General features: G+C 36.7%; 5 protein-coding genes across 5 annotated transcripts in view; 3 read left to right on the top strand and 2 right to left on the bottom strand.

Moving 5' to 3' along the window:
- Window positions 1-6: 6 nt before the first annotated feature.
- Window positions 7-2,625, bottom strand: LOC113474412. The gene is made up of 4 exons (XM_026835366.1): window positions 2,438-2,625; window positions 2,277-2,381; window positions 2,050-2,220; window positions 7-1,994 (listed from the first exon to the last, which is right to left on the bottom strand). The coding sequence occupies exons 1-4, from the start codon at window positions 2,519-2,521 to the stop codon at window positions 57-59; spliced, it is 2,298 nt and encodes a 765-aa protein (XP_026691167.1). The 5' UTR covers window positions 2,522-2,625; the 3' UTR covers window positions 7-56.
- Window positions 2,626-4,648: 2,023 nt separating this feature from the next.
- LOC100175704 (ADP-dependent glucokinase) lies at window positions 4,649-8,506 on the top strand. Its single transcript, XM_009860929.3, has 6 exons — window positions 4,649-4,904; window positions 5,329-5,566; window positions 5,935-6,131; window positions 6,534-6,667; window positions 6,975-7,129; window positions 7,317-8,506. The coding sequence occupies exons 1-6, from the start codon at window positions 4,684-4,686 to the stop codon at window positions 7,854-7,856; spliced, it is 1,485 nt and encodes a 494-aa protein (XP_009859231.1). The 5' UTR covers window positions 4,649-4,683; the 3' UTR covers window positions 7,857-8,506.
- Window positions 8,507-9,790: 1,284 nt separating this feature from the next.
- LOC104265880 lies at window positions 9,791-10,901 on the bottom strand. The gene is made up of 4 exons (XM_018812883.2): window positions 10,732-10,901; window positions 10,586-10,641; window positions 10,334-10,507; window positions 9,791-10,092 (listed from the first exon to the last, which is right to left on the bottom strand). Exons 1-4 carry the CDS (start codon window positions 10,882-10,884, stop codon window positions 10,008-10,010), a joined length of 468 nt encoding a protein of 155 aa, XP_018668428.2. The 5' UTR covers window positions 10,885-10,901; the 3' UTR covers window positions 9,791-10,007.
- A 1,827-nt stretch (window positions 10,902-12,728) lies between these two features.
- LOC100178875 (somatostatin receptor type 2-like) lies at window positions 12,729-17,638 on the top strand. The gene is made up of 10 exons (XM_002123638.5): window positions 12,729-12,924; window positions 13,488-13,629; window positions 14,035-14,187; window positions 14,588-14,808; window positions 15,036-15,123; window positions 15,625-15,663; window positions 15,911-16,071; window positions 16,421-16,613; window positions 16,906-17,052; window positions 17,371-17,638. The coding sequence occupies exons 1-10, from the start codon at window positions 12,870-12,872 to the stop codon at window positions 17,495-17,497; spliced, it is 1,326 nt and encodes a 441-aa protein (XP_002123674.1). The 5' UTR covers window positions 12,729-12,869; the 3' UTR covers window positions 17,498-17,638.
- Window positions 17,639-17,801: 163 nt separating this feature from the next.
- The window catches only part of LOC100183534, a gene marked incomplete in the record, with an annotated part of 12,965 nt that continues 11,341 nt past the window's right edge, over window positions 17,802-19,425 (top strand). Inside the window, 1 exon segment of the mRNA XM_009860928.3 lies at window positions 17,802-18,071. Coding sequence (XP_009859230.1) covers window positions 17,949-18,071 — 123 coding nt within the window.

The following is a 19,425-nucleotide window of genomic DNA, read 5'->3' as shown; positions in this document are numbered from 1 at the left end:
CGGAATTCCGTTGATGAGGATATTGTAGAACAATTTGTAGAGCACTTGCATAAAATTCAAGCAGAAGTGGCTTTGAACTTTGACGTTGTTGACGCTACGCTGACACTAACAATCTGATGCTCAGTTGTTTTCTCCGTCGTTTTGCCAGTAGTTGGTAGTTTGCTTAATAACGACTCAATATCAAACACAGCGAAATCTTTTGTAAAACGCAACTCATCCGGCACCTTTATATTAAACGGTTCCAACAACTCGAATACATTGCGTAGTGGCTTGTATACACCGCCCGGATAAGTGACTCGTGGTTTTGAGTTAATTCTTTCACATACTTTCTCGTGCCGCACACAACTGTCACGCCGATCAAATAACGCTTTACACTTACTACATGCGTGAGTGCTAGAAAGCGCTGGCAGGTTTGTAATATAACAAAAATGATCGTTGATTAATAAGAGTTTCACTGTTCCACCTTTAGGTTTGCTTACGGAGCTTATTCTTACAACACCGAGCTTTCGTTCAGAAGACATGCTATAAACATTGATTGCAACATTAAAAATTTGTTCAGCTTTTCCAAGATCCTGTATTTCAACACCGGGATAGGCCTTTGGATCTATACCGTATTTACGAGCAAGCGCATGAGTTTCCCTTTCAATATTTCTATACTTGTTTTTTCTTTTCTTATCATCGAACCTGTCACGTTGATGCGCCGCGATACATCGAAACAAACATAAATTATCGGTATATCGTTTTCCTTTGGAATTGTGCGTGAACGACACCAAACTTCGCAGAGATAAAAGATCCTCAGGAATTCCAGCTGCGTTACCGATTAAAAACTTTGTTTTCGTGATGATAAACAAAACATTCGGTATCATAATTAACCGCCATATTGTATCAGGTCGATCAACAGTTGGATTTCGTGTTCCTTCTAGAATTCCTAAGTCGTAAACTATATCCAGAAACCGATTCAAATCCTCTATGGAACGAATGGTCATAGCGTGAGGTATAATCGAAGTGTTTTCGGGGTTTGCGTGGTAATATTTAAGCTCGTGAGTATTGATATTCTCCAAAAGATAAGCTTCGGCCACGTTAAGTTGGAATATATTTCCTTCTGCAAGAACTCTAACGAGACGACGGTACAATTCTTCCCGAGGTAACGGCATTCGCCGGAAATCGTAATTAATATATCTACGTTTTGCGCTCTCGGGTGGCGTATTGAAAATCGCGTTGTGATGTCGTTCCAACATAGCGTCAAACTGCTCGTTCGCGTTTTCTATAATAAAATTTTCTTCCGCTTCAACCACCTCCTCATCAGTTATTTCTTGTGACTCATCCGTACGCTCGCTCTCACTATCCGCATCCATTTCATTGTCAGACCATTCTTCTTCCCACTCATCCAAAGCACTATTATTGTTAACAACACCGCCCCCAACTTGAAAGTTTCGAATTGCCGCATCGATAAGCTCACTACCCGCTTCCATTACATCGTTGGGTATTTCTTGTGGCAGCTCTAACGACGCAGGCGCAACCACAGGCGTAGTGAGGGCTAGTTCACGAAATTTCTGCATTTTTTCCTCTATTTCTGTTTCAGTTAAACAATATCTGCGAAAAGAGAACTCGGCCTCTGATTCAGTAAATTCGAACTCGTGTAAGCAATATGGATCTCCCATAATTCCATCTACTTGTAGCGTTGTGAGGTATTCACGAGGCGACTGGGCGGAAAGATCACAAAATTTACGCAATTTTTTCTCTATCTCTGCTTCGGTTTGACAACACCCGCGAAAAGAAAACTCTGCCTCTTGTTTTGTAAAGTCGAGCTCGTGTAAACAATAGGGGTCTCCCATAACGGCATCTTGTTGAGTATACCGGTCATGTACAAATCGCGGACCAGACACGGGCGACCTATTAAATTGTTGCGATTCTTCTATATCGTTAACGCCCACTTGCAGCAATTGTGGAACGATTTCAGATACGCTTGCGGTTGGCGACGCAGCACGCGGAATCTAAACAGACTTTAGTTTAGACGTGATTCAATAAATCTCTATGCTTAACACCTACCTCCCACAGCTTTACAGTTTCATCACCAGCATTCGCACGGCGCTCAAAGTTGTCGTTGGACAGATAAAATTCTTTACAACACTGACTTACAGTCAGATTATACTTCGTACGTTTACGCGGTGGGGTCAATTCTAATTGCTCGTATATTGTAGGCGGTCTAAGCGCGGATGCCTAAAATTTTCGTAATATTTAAACTAAATTCAAACGTCTTAGCCAAACCAACTTACCTCAGGACCATGGTCTTGCATTTCGTGCAGCGACAACTCTATATCACTAGCAAATGTTATTTGACAAATTTCGCAGGAATGCGAAGGCGGTCTAAGCGCAGACGCCTGAAATTATCATAATATTTAAACTAAATTCATCTGACAACTACAAACTTACTTACCCCAAGTCCATGATGACTTGTATCATGCTCTGCCAACTCTTTCTCACTAGCAAAAGCTATGCGACAGATATTGCAACGAGGCATCTCTCACCGAATAACGGCCCGTCCGCTACGCAGGCAACTTATAGACTTAATTTGCAACTTATAGAGAATTCCAACACGTTGCGAAACAGAACGTTGGTACAGTAAACCGGAGATTGATGACAGATTAGAAAATAAAGTAAGAACCAAAATTTGTGCAAATTTCGCAACATCGCGCAAGACACACGGCATAGGGATTGATTACAGGATGAAAAAACGGATATCGCTATATATAAAACAATTATCAATCCTTCGTTCGCAAAGCTGCTCCACTCACTAGGTTAGGGGTGAATAAATAGAAACGGCTCATCAATCCGGATATTGCAACAGAGCTTAGTGGCAAGAACCGACGAAACGGAGTCCACAGCTGGCACAGAATGAACAATCTTCAAATAGAGGCCATTTTACATCAATTTCCAGCGTGCAAAGGAGTCTTCAAAGGCGTGTTTGCAAGGGACCAAACTTCGGAAATAACTGTGACTTTACCGAGCGCCTATATTTTCAACACAGATCCAAGCTATAAATCTGGCGAACATTGGATAGCAATGTTTTTTAATAAAAACGGACATTGTGAATTTATGGATTCGTTTGGTCTCCACCCTTACTATCCGGAATATATTAATTTCATACAAACGCATAGCTCATCATTGTCTTACAACGAACAAACCATGCAAAGTATTTATTCAAACGTGTGTGGTTATTACTGTGTTCTTTACGTTATTTATAAGTGTAAAGGAAAATCCCTTAAACAGTTTCAAAATCTTTTTACCGACAACAAAAATTTAAACGATAGCAAAATTGTAACTATTTTTAATAGTTAACGAAATAATTTTATTAGTTAACGCTTTGCGTCAACACTCGGGCTTCGCAAACAGGAATCCGACGCTTCGCGTAAAACAGTTAATACAGGAATTCGACGCTTCGCGTCAAACAGAATTCAACGCTTCGCGTAAAACAGGTACTCGTCGCTTCGCGTCATCGTAATACAGGGCTTCGCCCAAAAAACAGTTAATACATGGGCTTCGCCCAAAAACAGTTACGCATAAAACAGTTACGCATAAAACAGTTAGGGGCTTACGCCCCAAAACAGTACAGGCTTGTACTGTTTAATTGCCTCCGACGCCGGATCAAATTACCACGCTCAGCACTGCGCGCTGTGACGTCACGCGAAACTCGATAGCGCGCCGCTACTGGCAACATTTTCTATTTTGTGGGGGCCAAAAAATATAGTAGCGTCCAAAACAGATAGTAGCGTTATAATCAGATAGTAGCGTCCAAAACAGATAGTAGCGTTATAATAAAAAGTAGTGTCATAAAAACGCCTATATACTACTTATATATGTTGTTACTTTGTGGGTGACTATTTTATGTATGGCTGATAGTTTAGACGGACCATTAGTGACCACTGGGTTAGAGCAATTGCTGTACCTTAGTAAACATACGCTAACAAGTAGTGACCACCTAAGTACGATTGTGCTGACCACTAGATAGGAGCAAAGGTTAATAAGTCTCTTGCCAAATGGCTCGACGACACACACGACATACTTACAATGGTGGCAGCATAGAGCCTCTAATTCGATATCCTGCAGTTTAACCATGGATAATACATATATATATATATATGGTTAAACATGGGGTTTATTATTTTTGTGTACAATTCTTTTACGCATAGATGTTTCGTGTTTTAATAATAATTAAAAACACAAAATAACAAGGGGTTAAATAAATAATACGCCACGGCGACGGAATATCGTTAGCATAGGTTTTAGTTGTACTTATTGACTTATCAAAGTCGGAAACGCCTAAATTGTGTATAGTATACGATGATGTGGCTTGTTTTAGCCAGAGCCATAGAAATATCGAGTGGACCAACTCATTGTTACGTTAAAGATAAATTGAACGGCAATTTGGGTCCAAAACACCACAGTAGGTATAGGGAAAATATATGTTTTTCGGTAAATTGTTGTTAAACTCTGGTTTTAGCAAAAATAATTGCCACTAACATAGAAATGCAAAACTACGTCATAACTCAAAAAAATCCCCCCGACGATACACGTAATAGATTTGTAAAGATTTCCATGATACAAGAAGTGGCTGTTGAATTATTACCTTGGCTAGATTAATATTTGAAAAATTTAGTTGCTAATAACATATTTTTGTTTAGCATGGGTATTACAGCATGTTGTACATATATAACACTAGCCATTGCCGCTGTATCAGCGTTACTTGCGTATTATAACTGGAATATTGAAACGTTTGTTGAATTTTCAAAAACATTCGATTCAATTCCTATTAACACCTCACCTGAAACCAAAGTTGCAAATTCATGGAAAGAAATAATTCAATATCCACAAAAACACCATCGATTCGACCGCATTGCTGTTGGGTATGCTTTTTTTAGTGATTCGTTTTTCCCCATATATATTTTGCCGAAGTCTGTTAGAAAAACATGGCCACCGCCCACCGCCGATGTGATTCTTTTTAATTATGCAATTCATAATTTGTTCTGTGTAGGGCAGCAACTGCTGCTCTGAATTTTCTCTGAATTTTAAATTTTGCACAAAAACATGAAGGAAATATCAGTCTGGCTCTTCATGCAAAACCTCTGAATCTCCTCAGTCATTTTGGTTAATTATATAATAAATTTAAAGCATATTTTTGTAGCAACAGTTGATTTACATAATAAAGTTTGATCTACAATTATATAGGCCCATAAAAAAAAACATTTAAAAATTTTAGTTTATGAATTTTCTCAATTTCAACACCTTACCTACTTCCTATCACATTTTCATTTATATTAAAAATATCAGAGTAAATGGAAATGTTGACATCATTCTGAAAGGATCAAAACTCCTAAGTCTCCTTGATCCGTCTTCTAACTCTTCTGGGAGACCTAGTGATGATCATGAGAGTCTTAAAACTATAGAAGACCTAAAATCAACATTTGCATACCACCATAGCAAAGGGGCCGGGGGAGAGAGGTATATGGAAAACAAAGAGGATTTTCGGAAAGTTCTGGAAGCTGCAACCAAAGTTCAAAATGCTGAGGTAATTTGTAACACAACATGTTTTAGTATTAAATAAATGATTGTAACTTGCTTTTTTCTCATGTGTCTGGAAAATGACAGTCGTTATAACATTGGTGTTCATACACCTCGTGCCAGCTTGTGAGTCGGGGGTGACTATTTTTTTTATGTATGGGTATATTTATATATTTATATATATATATATATTTATAGCTTTTCAACAGTTTTAACTGTAGTTGTAGAAATGTATAAGTCACTAAGTAATTGGTTGACTAAATTGTTAGCTTTACAGTAAAAAACATAAAACCTTAAACAATTAACCACAAAGTTGTTATAACTACTGTCTTGCTCCATCACATAATAATAAATAAATGAGTTTAATTCATCCAGTACTACATCGGTGGAAATGCTGCTTTGATGGCACAGAAACTTGCGACCATCATACATGATGATGGGAAAGTAACTGTGGGCGTTCCTGTTGGTCCAAAACTTAAACCACTCCTACACCCCATGCTTAAAGTGTCTTCTACATCGTTAGTAGACAATGATGAATATCATATGATACTTGAGTATGGTAAAGGTGAAAGGTAATGCAGATTTTGTTTATTTGAAATGTAATATAGTAATAGTACTGTGGGGTAACTGTAAGATGAAACACCTTAAGCACATAATATCCAAGTATCCCGAAATGTGTTTTAAACAATTAACAATGGTCTATGGTAGTTTTGAGGTTACGGTTTTATATTTCTTTGAGTGTTCTTTGTTTACTACCAAATAGGATGAGAAAACAGAAGGAAAAGTTCTCTCATCTTCCCCGCCCTACTTGCCTTAATTATATAGTTATTATGAATATTTGAATATTTTAAAACGTTTTAAGTAGGCTATCAATGATTTTCACTTGTACAGTACCTTTATTTACTATACCGTATATATTTTTTGTGGCCATTCCGTTTGTTTGCAAATTTTAACATGAAATGTTAAACCAACAGTTGGGCGGGTAAAGTTGCCCCGATCGCTTCACGATTCATCTTCTCACATGATGTGAGTAATTCACAAATGTTGGCGTTTGAACCTTTCATTCAAAGTCTTTCACATTTCAATCCAGATCTTATTGTAATATCAGGTAAAAGATAATATTTTATTATAATTATGTTACTGAAAATTAAAAGTAAAACAGAGCCACAGTATATGTGATAACGCTGTGTCATCTCTCTAATTTATTTTTAATTAAATGAATGTTTTAATGATTTTTTTAACATTTGTAAAACTGTTTTATTAGAACTATGATGTTAAGTTAGCCCTTAATTTTTTAAAAAAATTTTGAATTATATATATTTTTTGTGTATCGTCAAAATGGACACAGTAAAATATAAAAAAATTCATAATAAAAGATAAAAATAAACAAAGTGGTATATAACATTTCCTCTCAGGTTTCCATCTCCTTGAAAGTCAGGAGATGACATATTGGAGGAAGAGGATCGGTGAAATCGCCGATCTTATTCTTCCTTTATCCCATGATGTTCCCATCCATGTTGAGTTAGCAAGCATGGCAAATGAACAATGCATTACTCAGATTGCAAATCAGGTTTATTTCAACAGCACATGTTTTAATGTTACAAGATGAAGTTAAAGTAACTTTTTTTTGCAAAATGTTACAACTATAAGGTTTTAGACATGGTCTTACTCCCTGTTTCCCCTATTTTACCTCGCTGTAATATTCTAATTCTTGCCCAATATATTTTCTTCCCTATTTTATTTCTATTTTTACCCAGATATTCCACCTGGTTGATTCAATCGGCCTCAATGAGCAGGAGCTGTGGTTGATCTGCAAAGCAGGTGGAGGACCTCACTGCTCCTCCCACCTTAGTGGTCCTCCATCAATCCCTGTTGCAAACGACATTATTGAATGGATGTTGAAGAAATACTCCTCCTCACCCAGATCCCGCCTCACTCGAATTCACTTCCACACACTCCCGTACCATGTTATAGCAACCCACGCTGCCTCCCGGTGGCGAAACCAGGCTTCCTCTATCGCTGCCGGAACCCGTATCGCGTGCACTCAAGCATGTGATGATGACAACATCGCACAGCATCCAGACAAAGTAAACCTTCGCGTCCAAGGGAAGATCCGTCTTTCCGTCTCCGACTCAGCATCGCAAGAATTTGATCCAAGTCACCCCACCATGACGTGGCAAAAATCGAGTATCTCATTTTTCTTTAGTCCAGTTTTGATTTGCAAGAAACCCCTAAAAACTGTCGGTCTTGGTGACGCAATATCCGCAAGTGGTCTACTTTATTCAGGATTTGCATAAACATTTTATAAATTTCAATTTTTCGCATAATGTTCTGTTTTTTATTTTTTCTGGTGGTATTTATGTAAAACATGTAAGGTGATTAGCTAGTTTTGAAAGTGCTTTTGCTATAGAAATAATCATATATCCATTAGATGCTACACGTTTTGCATAAGTAGATAGACTACACACTTAATATGCATTCAGTAGTTCGCACATTGCAGTCTAACATCCATAGCAGACAAGGTGCACCAACATTCCTACATTTTGTCTCTTCAAACCAAACAAGTTATTGCCCAGTCCAGCATTGCTGTATGCACCTGCTTCTAATGCAGCTTGCTACATCTATTTCATTTCTATTTTAATTAATGAGATTCTAAAATATTTCTTGGGCTTTTTTACTCTTTTTGTATTACCAATCCAGACATAGGCCTACACATGCATGAGTTTGGTATGTGATTTAACTTCATACTCCAATCTCATATAGACAAATTTTAAATTTTCCACTGAACATCACATTATTATCATTGGTTATGCTGTCCTAAAACTTTGCACCTTTTGAAAGTTTGTGAGTTCTTCACAATTATTTATCAAATTATACAGATGATAATTATCCTTGACACGTTATGCACTAATACGCGTTGGTAATAAAACACTGCGCGATTTTTAAAGAGATTTGTTCTTGTACTCCTATCTGTTCATGCTTATAGTAGGGTGGGGAAGATGAAACACCTTTACCACATAATCAAAATATCCTAGTGGTGTTTTAAACAATTAACAACGGTGTATGGGAGTCGCGAGTATACGGTTTTATAATTCTTAAAATATTCCTTGTTTACTACCAAATGGGTCGAGAAAATAGAATGAAAAGGTGTCCCTTCTTTCCCCACTCTGGGCTACCCTATGAAAAACACACTTTTTATGTCCAACGTATATGAACTATATCCTTTGCAGTCAGATCATGCCTTGTTTGATACTTGTTGAAGTCGGCTGGCTAGCCAAACTCGTGCTTATGGTTTAGGAATCACCAGCGTGTATTCTCTGCATAACAATATGAATGAATGTAACCAAATATATATATGTGAGTTCTTGTTTAATTTCATTTACCAAGAATAAGTCGTTGCTTAAATGTGTGGCTTTTAAAAATCTTTTTTTACGGAGTTAATTTATGTAACGTAAACGAAACACAATTGCGTTTTTTTATTTACTTATAATGTCGTGTCTGCGAGGCTAAATGTTACTTATTTATACTCGCATGTCAGAAAATCTTTAGAAAGTTAATAAAGTTATAGTAGGATGGGTAAAGACACCTTTATCACATGATAGAAAACAGAATAAAAAGGTGTCCCGTCTTTTCCCACCCTACTATAAATACACGTGGTTGTTTCCTACGCATGCATTTTTTGATTGTTTTCCAGCATGGCTGACAGTATATGAACCACTTATTATTGACAGTACTAGGTTGGAGAAATGACCATGCAGCGCCAAAAGATAGATATCATCATATTTATTTAATTAGTGATGCGCTATCCAATACACACGCCCACAATGACGACAGTATCCATTGGCTGAGAAACAAGCGCTCCAACCTATATTTCACGGCACCTATACTGCTTTTCCCTTACACTTTAACATTAACATCTACTCTAACTTAAGGTATTCAGTTTGAGAAACTAAACAAATATAATTGTTACTACAATCGTATTTAAACAAACTTGACAGCACTTAAAACACTGTTTAAAAAAGTCTTGTTTGACGACCGCATAACCAGATGTTTGGTTCACAGGAGCGAATCATCGTGAGTTGATTAGTTTCTCGCACGCGATCTCGACAAATCTATCTTAATATAGCTCATAACTCTCTTGTTTCTTATTGTGTGGGATGCTACATATATATACATATATATATATAATATCTATGGATGCTACTAATACAGTGTTCACTCTTGTTCATGTAAACACACTTTATTTATTAAGATGGCGAATCGATGTAAGCTGTATATATGGCGTATTGGTTTAGCAAATCTTCCTTTTCATAATTCAAAGCTTCTCTTCGTGTTTTTTATTAATATAATCTTAGATGTTGCAGTCCGACAAACGATGATATTTTGTAACTTTTTACCATCAGTTCAACAGGTTTATAAAGTTTATTTATTGGAAAACGTGACCGCTTTCACTTTTCTTGATAGTTTGGCAAATAGTTAACAAACCACGCTGGTGCGCAGTTCGTAGAGAAAACAGAACCCGACACGAACAGCCTGTAAATTGAAGAATATAACTTTGTAAATATTCTTTGTTTACTACGAAACGAGAATGAACAAGTAGGACAAGAAAAGCATTAACAACGGTGTATGGGAGCCATGAGAATACAGTTATATAATTCTTTGGATGTTGTTAGTTTACTACCGAAAAGAATAAAAAAATACAATAAAAAGGTGTCCCATCTTGTCCCACTTATACTGGTATCCTTGTAAATAATAAAAACACTATTACACTTACACGCATACGACATCAGGGTAGTCACAGCATTCAAAAGATGATTGGCAAGGCTGGGCGATGGCGGTGCATTTCGGGCTCCTCGATATATCGTCGTTGTTTCCTGTTGGCCACGGTACTGCCTTTGCTTTGTAATTCGGCTTGGCCGCTTTGGCTTGCTGTTGCCGTATCTTGTTCCTACAGTTACAAAGGTTTTACTTTTGTACGTGTGATGTATAATGTAGATTGTAACACTTCATTACATGCGCATTATACCTGACGGTTTCGTTGTCAATCAGATCATCCAAATTCACCGCGTTCACAGGAACAGCCTGTGTATAAAACTTTTGTCAGTCTTCTGAATTAAAACAGCCGCCCACACGCGCAGCCAAGTATTCGTGTACGTAATTCTACGAACTTACGACCGCATCTCTGAAAAGCATGCAAACCAACACAGCCACTATTAGAGTTGCTCCATTCATCGCTCCAAATGTCTTTAATGAAAGCTTACTCGAAATATAACTCTGTCTAAGGCGTGGCACGCTATATGTATATGTAGTGATACACCTTCTCATTAAGTCAAGTGTCGGCAAATATTGTTATACCGCTCTGTTTCAATAAAAAATTGGAGCAACTTGCGTCATACTAAACGATGCCGGAACACTATACATTCTTAAACCAATATTAAAACCTATATAGCGGATGTTATATAATGTCAAACAAAATTATTAACAATGTTTCGAAATGTATACGGGATAATTGTGGGGTTAAGTCACAAAATTAACAATCTTTTTGAAAGCTACAAATTAAAAAGGGGGTGTTTGTTATGACGTGTTTCGAGGTAAAAAAGTACGCGGTTTCCCATATTGCGCTAAATATATGTACCCACCGCCACTAGTAATTCAAGCAACTAAACAATAACCTAACTAAAAGGCACACACGTTAACCAAACCACCTGTTGTGTATATACGAAACGTTGTTCAAAGCAATATAGAAGGTTGTGGGAGATTGGACAGTTTTTTATTCTATTTTTCGTCCCGTTTGGTACAAAACAAAGAACATTTAAACAGTTAAATAAACGTATCCCCACGACTCACATACTGTTGTCATAATTGTTTTAACCACGATCGGGATATTTGGATAATATATTCTGAAATTGTCCCATTTCCCCCACCCTATACTATGTACTAGTGCTGTGGTGGAAGTCTGTTTTGTGAATTTTGCGGAAACTGCGTTCTTTCAAACCTCGAACTTTGTAATTTGGCTTTATCACTTTGGTTGGCCAATATCCAAGCGGTTTTCTTCATAAGGGTGCTCAGGGTTTAAAAATAAGAAAACCGTATTCATGTCAATTCTATCCAATATTTACTTGTATATTACACACTACAATATGGTCTAAGTCTCGGTTAGATCAGCCGCAAACAGTCGATAAGACAAACGCAATCCTTGTTCGATTTTATTAGAAGACGACAATGCACACACCAGGCTCACGGCGTTCAACCGCGGGCAGAATCAATGAAGTAAATCGACAACGGAAGCCCAGAGTCCATGCATACGTAGGTTGATAGAAAATTCAATAAATGCGAAAGTCTTAGATCGCAGCATCAAGTCATGCAGAAGTTGCAAAGTTTCTAGCACGCACCTAACCCCTTTGAGTGTGGAATATTATGTTCAGACATGAATTAACGGAACCTTCGTTCAGCGAATGTTTGTGTCGATTGAATTTAAATGACGTGCATTGGGATTTCCTACCTATTTACTCGTTACATCACATTTAGTCGAAGGAAGGCCACAGTGTTGCATAGAAGTTGCGATAGGTAGATGGTATATGGTATAAACAGAAAAGTAAGAAATCGCGTCTTCGCCAACTATGCATATAGAAGTGTTGGATTAATTTATTATAGTATATGACCATACAATTTGCCTTAATGACAAAAATAACAATAAAGTGTTTGGATCTACAAATGGACTACTTGTGGTTAATAGCTTGAATTGATTACTCAAAGCTATGAATTAATGTGTAAGATAATTATATTACTAAACATTAATTAGGTTTGTGGTGTGCTACATAAAAAAGTAAAAATTTGTGCTCTGCTTTTTTGTGGTTTGTTTTGAATATCTGCGGTTTCTTCGTTTAAATGTCGTACATATATAGTTTGTTTGCACGGGGTAAATGAAATAGAACAGGTACGAGGGGTAGAAAACAAAGCATCCGTGTTATAATCACTGTGTTTTCCGGCCACGCGAGGATAAGGCAATTTACATGTTCATTTATTTTTGTGGACAAGCCGCACTTCTTTTGAGGTCTGTTGTTTACGTGGTATCTGAGGTCGACTATGCATCATGCTGAGCCAGCATTCTGGTGTACAGCCTACGAGAGAAACGTTCCAATTCTTATTTCACTCCCCGCAGTGTTTTAATCTTAAAATCCGCTTTTTCTTCTAGGTTATTTTTACGCTAAGTTTAAAAAACCAAAAGGAGAAACGACTTTGCTGTGAAGCCGGGAAGGGTCAGAGAACTTCCAGCACGTATATACTGTTTGTTGCTTTCACCGGAAAACATGAATTCAACAAGCCCAGAAACGAGCGTAACTGGTGGATACAGCATAACTAAAGGTAATTTTTGTACTTGTTTAGTACGGCATCTGTTATTTGAGATCTTCTTACATTTGCGATATTCAAAAGTTGTATTTTCATAAAGATTTAAACTGTTCAGTCACACAGATCGATTGGAGTTCATTGAATCCGTTAAGATAAATATATGGCGTGTAACAAGCACTCGGCTGTGATGTTTGATCTCTTTATGTTGCATCATGACCACGCTTGTTCTTACCAACGCAACCATATACTGGATGTGTGTCTAGCTGTTAGCTGTAATGTAAAGAATACAAACATACAGGCGGGGCTTGCTATAAACCCTTCGGCGCCTTAGTTTATAACTGTAGTATAGAACTATATAATGATAATACTTTATATGTAGTAGGGTGGGAAAGATGGGGTACCTTTTCATTTTATTTCCTTGTTTCCTTAATTAGGTAAAAAACACAGAAGTTTCAAAGAATTATAAAATCGTAACCTTACACCTCCCATAATCATGTAAACTGTTTAAAACACGATGAGGATATTTTTATATTGTGCGCTAAAGGTATCCCATCTCACCCCACAATACTATATTACAGAAATAGTTGCGGAACCATCGGAAGAGATGCTTTTGGATTGTCCACCAGATGCTTCAGTGTTTATTCCTATCTTATATCTTGCCATTGCTGTTATAGGACTCATGGCAAACGCGCTTGTTATTTACATCATCTTAATACTTAAGTAAGTGCGCGCTTGTTTTCCTATTAACTATTATATGCTACCGCAGAACGCCCATTTATTACCGCTCGGGGCCGGGCAGAAACATTTACTGTATATAAAACGGGTGTTTTGTTTCACACCTCACACCCGCTTATGAGTCACCACAAATAACGTCACTGGGTTTAATACGTCATCCTTAGACGTGACGCTAACACTTCCATTTTTCGCAATTTTACTACTATTCTTTTTGACCTAAATAAGTTGACCTAACGTATTATGGGAAACCTTCAGATTCTTGTATCGGTAATTAAGACAAGTAAAAAAGATATCTGGTACAATGTGGTTTCATTATTGTGGAAATAACCTACTTTAAAAATATATTTGAGCCAATGTTTTGTGTTTAAAATTTTCACACTTTTTGTTTAGAGAATACAAGAAGACAGTAACAAACGTTTATGTTGTTCAACTTGCCATCGCCGACTTTATGTTTCTTTTCATCCTTCCATTCGAAGCAGCAACTAAGCTAAACGGAGAGTGGATATACGGGACAGCTTGGTGTAAAATTACAGAAAGCATAAGGTTTGTAATTCATTCTTATTTAGTAATACCACATGTTAAGGACAGTCGTATTTTTTCTCATTTGAACCCGTTTAATCGTAAACAGGATGTTTTTGCGGTTACGGACAATTAAAGGTTAGTCACACGAGACAGAGGAAAAGGGGCGTGAATACTAAATACCTAAATCGAAATTGATACACTACTGGTTATAATGAACCATGTAACCTAACCTTATCCGGCGGTTCCTAACCAAGAAATGTCAGATTTATTTTAAATATTGCGGCCGATAAAAACTTTCTTCACAACTATAATGGGAAAGTGCACAAAACTGTTTGTCGCCATATTCGTCTGTCTGACGTAATTTTAATTATTCGACACTTTTAAGGTGTTTTTTTAACATACAAAAATACTTTTCCTACAGAATGCTCAACTACTACACATCCATACTTTTCCTAACCATGATGTCGGTGGATCGCTACATGGCAATCAACCATGCGATGAGTAGCAAGGCAGCGAAGTTCCGAAACACAATGGCGGTTGGTCTCATTAGTGCCACCATCTGGTTCATTGGATTCCTCAGCGTTATTTTCATACTGATTCAGGCAAAAGTGCAGGACTGCAAGTGTAATATTGAATTTTCACGTAAGTTTGTTTATAAAGAATAACGTGTGTGTTACAATAACTTTCGTTTTTAACCTTAGAGTAGCGTGGCAAATCTTTTTAAAAGGAAATTGGTGTTAAAAAAAAGGGAATAAACATTCATTTTTGTGATGACTTATCTACAGATTGTGCTTTATTGACTGCTATTTAGAAAACATTATTGAGTTGTTTTTACAAAAGTGTGTTAGATAAACGTTGTTTCATTACAGAACCGATGGAGACAGATTATAGTTACGCGGGAGAATCCGGGAGTGGCGGGCATGATGAGTATTATGATCACGACACCGCGGGCCAAACGTAAGTCTTTGATTATATTGAAACACAGTTTTACACACAGTTTGTTTGCAATAAAATATGGTAAGTTATATAAGCGATTGAATTCCTTAAAAAATGTAAAACCTACTATATATAGTAGTGTGGGGTCAGATGAGACACTTTTAGCACATAATATCCAAATATCCCGATCCTGTTTTAAACAATTAACAACTGCCAATGTTAGTCGTGGGGATACGGTTTTATAATTCTTTAAATATTCTTTGTTGACAACCAAATGAGATGAGAAAATAGAATGAAAATGTGCCTCATTTTTATCCCACCCTATACAATACGTAATAGTAAAACTAAGTAACAAACTATACCACCAGCATCCTCAATGGCAATTTTGTTTGCCGCCATTCACTCCCGTTTTCCTATCCACAGACAGCACATGATAATTATATATAAATGTTCATATTACGGTGATGAAGCTTTACATTTAGTATAGCCACGTATTTTAAACCAGTATATATTTTCGTAAAGGGAATCGGCCGAAGATATCGTACCGTTTGATTTGGACAGGTAATTTATTTTGCTGTTTTATAGATAAATAACTCAATTTTCGTATCACGAAAAATGCGACACCGTTTGATTGCTGGTATTATTTAATTTCATACAGTTTTTTATACTGTGCCAAATTAATATTATCTTTATCGTCCTGACCGAAAATATAGCTCAGTTCATGAATAAATTATACTTATTTTTTTGCGACGCGCACGTTCAGTCAAAGTGGAGTACGATTTAATACATAAAATTAATATTTTGTCAGTTACATGAACAATATAAAAGGATGGTGCAGTTACAAATCCCACAAAGAGCTCATAGTTTGGTTTGTTTGCAACTTCTTCCTTGCCTTCGTTCTACCCTTGATAATCATCATATTATGCTACGTTCAAATAATTAGACGAATCTCACAACCAATGGCGATCGGTAAGAAAGTTACATCATTTTTGTTAAGTAGTAACAATGTTTAATGTATTGTATTATATGTTAGTAATTTCGCTTAAGTGATTACACTATAAATTCAAAACGTAAATTACAGTCGTAAACAACTTCACAGTTATTCCTCATGCACGAAACATCATATAGTGGGCGAGGGGGAGATAAGACACCTTATCATTCTATTTTCTCGTCACATTTGTTATTAAACAAAAACATTCAAAGAATTATAAAACCGTATCCTTACAGCTCCCATAGGCCAAATTTATCTCATCTCCCACACCCTACTATACATTTTTCTTATCAAATCGTACAAAATGACTTCATATTTACATTTTAGGCAAGAAGTCGCAAAAATCTAATCAAACACGCAAGCGAGTCACTCGCATGGTAACTGCACTAGTGTCGGTGTTTATAATATGTTGGTTGCCTTACCATGCGTTCAATATGGCTCGTGCCAATGACAGCCAGTTGACCAAGAATGTGTGCATGGCAGTCCACCATTTTACTTTAGTGCTGGCTTATTCTGGAAGGTATGATATATCGAATGCTTTTTTCTTACAAAAGGCATGGTAATTTACCAACTTTATGTTTGTGTGATTCAACCTAAAAGTCTTATATATGTAGTAAGTTGGGGTAAGATGGTCCATGTTCTCATTTATTTTCTCGTCTCAGCATCTAGTAAAAAACAACAACAGTTTCACTCGTCCGTTGTCAATAGTTGGAAACAGAATAAGGAACTTTGTGGGACATTATATATTTGACAATGGCGTTCACTATACCACACACGCGTACAGTAATAATTGAGATTAATTTTTACCACAGCATGTTGAATCCATTTCTGTACACATTCCTTGGCACAAACTTTCGCAAAAGGTGGCACTCTGCGATCACCAGAACACGTTCGTTTAGACCAAGTCTAGGCAGCAGGAGCGGAGCAGAGTACACACATGGATCTGGACGAAAATCAAGGTTAGTTTTATAATCCTATACCCAAATGTTGTGTCTAAAAAGTTTGTATGTATAACGTACATATTTTTATACTTGTCATCACGATCTATAGTATAGTAGGGTGGGTGAAGATAGGACACTTTTAGCACATAATATCCAAATATCCTGATCGTGTTTTAAACAATTAACAACGATGCATGGGAGTTGTGGACATACAGTTTTATAATTCTTTAAAGGTTTTTTGCTTACTACCAAATTGGAAGAGAAAATAGAATGAACAGGCCTCCCATCTTCCCCCACCCTACTATATTTATATTTCGCATAAAACTGTGATTTCAGACGAAAGTCTTCTGGTGTATCTCTCAATGGTCAGAAAACCAAAGATGACAACATAAGTTTATCAAATGTAACGAAGCATACAGTAGTTCCAACCAACCATGTTGTACGGCAGGAAGACCAAGTCTAATTGTTGCCTGGCTGTATACTAGATACACTGTTTAGCCTGCTGTAGAGATTTTGTTGCCGATTTGTTTGGCTGCGTTAACAATTGTACAGACTTTCATCACTAGTATTTTTGCGTGTAAATAAAGACCTTTTAAATTTCAAATTGCTTAACTCGGAATAAAATTTGATTTTGCTCGTTTCTGTTTTCCTGTCTTTAGTGCAGGTGTCTCGTTATGTCTAAGTCTAATCTAATGAGAACGCGATGGTAAAATAAATGATTTCTATACAATCACACGACGTGGGTACTTTCCCTAGAGTAAAATTTGGTCCGTGTGTTGGGATTTTTAAAAATTTACATAAAATTGGGATTGAACATTTAGCTAGAGAACTGTTTTTAAGACAACGTAGTGCTTATACCGATGGTAAGTTATTCGACAAAGGTACATGCGTTTGTTGTGAATAATTAAATCAAAATGGAATCGTTCGAATGGAATCCAGAATTCCAGACGGCCCTTTCCAATTTCCAATGGGATTCTGACCTAGCACCGGAAGAAAAGGAAAACGTGAATTTTGGAAATTGTGGCATTCTGTCTCAGGTAATTAGATAACTATTCGGTGCTAGTGAAGTGAAGAGTCTTCCCTCCCACTTTATTTGCTAACACATGGAGCTATACAGAGAAGACGGAAAAAATTTTCCGCTAGGAGGCGATGACAAATTCGTTTCTCTATTTTATGGGGAGCAGTTAGTTTCACGGTTTATACAAATAAGATATAAACCCCTAACCTCTAACCCCTAACCCCTAACACTAACACCAACCCCTAACACCAACCCCTAACACTAACCCCTAACCCCTAACCCCTAACCCCCAACCCCTAACCTCTAGCCCCTAACCCCTAACCCCTAACCCCTAACACTAACCCCTAACCCCCAACTCCTAACCCCAAACTCGTCAAACAAAAAAAAAACTTGAAAAAAAAATATAAAAAAAGTATTCCACTGTGCGGGACTCGAACCCGGTAAAAATGAAACAAAGAGAGTTTACGACCGCACGCAAACCGCTACACCACAGACTCGACGACAGTCACCCCAACGAAAGAGCGTATATAACCGACCTAATGTGGGAAATATGTTCTTACTAGTGTTTTATGTATTTAGAAAGGTATTTTTATTATTTAATTAATTTGTTTTACACTTATTAACACTTTGTAGTGCTGTTTTGTTCGTTTTTCCGTATTTTTTAATTTTAATAATTACCGCCTCTACCGGAAAATTTTTTCCGTCTTCTTTGTATAGTCCCATGTATTAAAATTGATATTAACAAAAAAGTAATGATCATTCCACAAAGCTACATACGTGAAAAGTCCTAAGCAACGATAAGGTGTAACAGAAAACCGATGTCCATAAAATTATAACTTCTGTTATAACTTCTTTGATGACACACAAACGAAAGTAAATGAAAATTTAACTCAAGTTTCGATTGTGTATTGCACACAATAGAATTTTAGTTTCAATGTTATTTAAACTGATTTAAATATATATATATACAAATATTATGAAATAACTAAACTAAATGGTACTATTCGTATAATTCAATTATGCTATTATTTCATAATAACTGCACCGTAAAGCAATGTAGGACATGATTTACTAATTTATTGCCTGGCTCGGGTTGCACATGGTAATGTTCTTTAGCTGTGGTTTAATATAATGCAATTATTAATGAAATATTGAGAACTGATGTTCTAACTCAGCAGTTTTATAACTGTAATAAACTCAGCGAATCTGATTCTCATCTGGTGGTCATCTGTTAGGTGTTAGCATGTGCAATATTTTTTATTGGTTTAATTCCCTTTTAAAAACTTTCATATATTTATTAAAAAAAGGATCTGGGATTAAGTTAGCATTAAACTAATATAAAAGGACATATATAACTTAAGCGTGTTACATTT

Source organism: Ciona intestinalis, chromosome 8, assembly GCF_000224145.3.
Source record: "Ciona intestinalis chromosome 8, KH, whole genome shotgun sequence".
In the NCBI taxonomy this organism is placed as follows: Eukaryota; Metazoa; Chordata; class Ascidiacea; order Phlebobranchia; family Cionidae; genus Ciona; species Ciona intestinalis.
The sequence above is the reverse complement of the archived record's forward strand: the minus strand, read 5'-3'. Positions and strand labels throughout refer to the sequence as shown.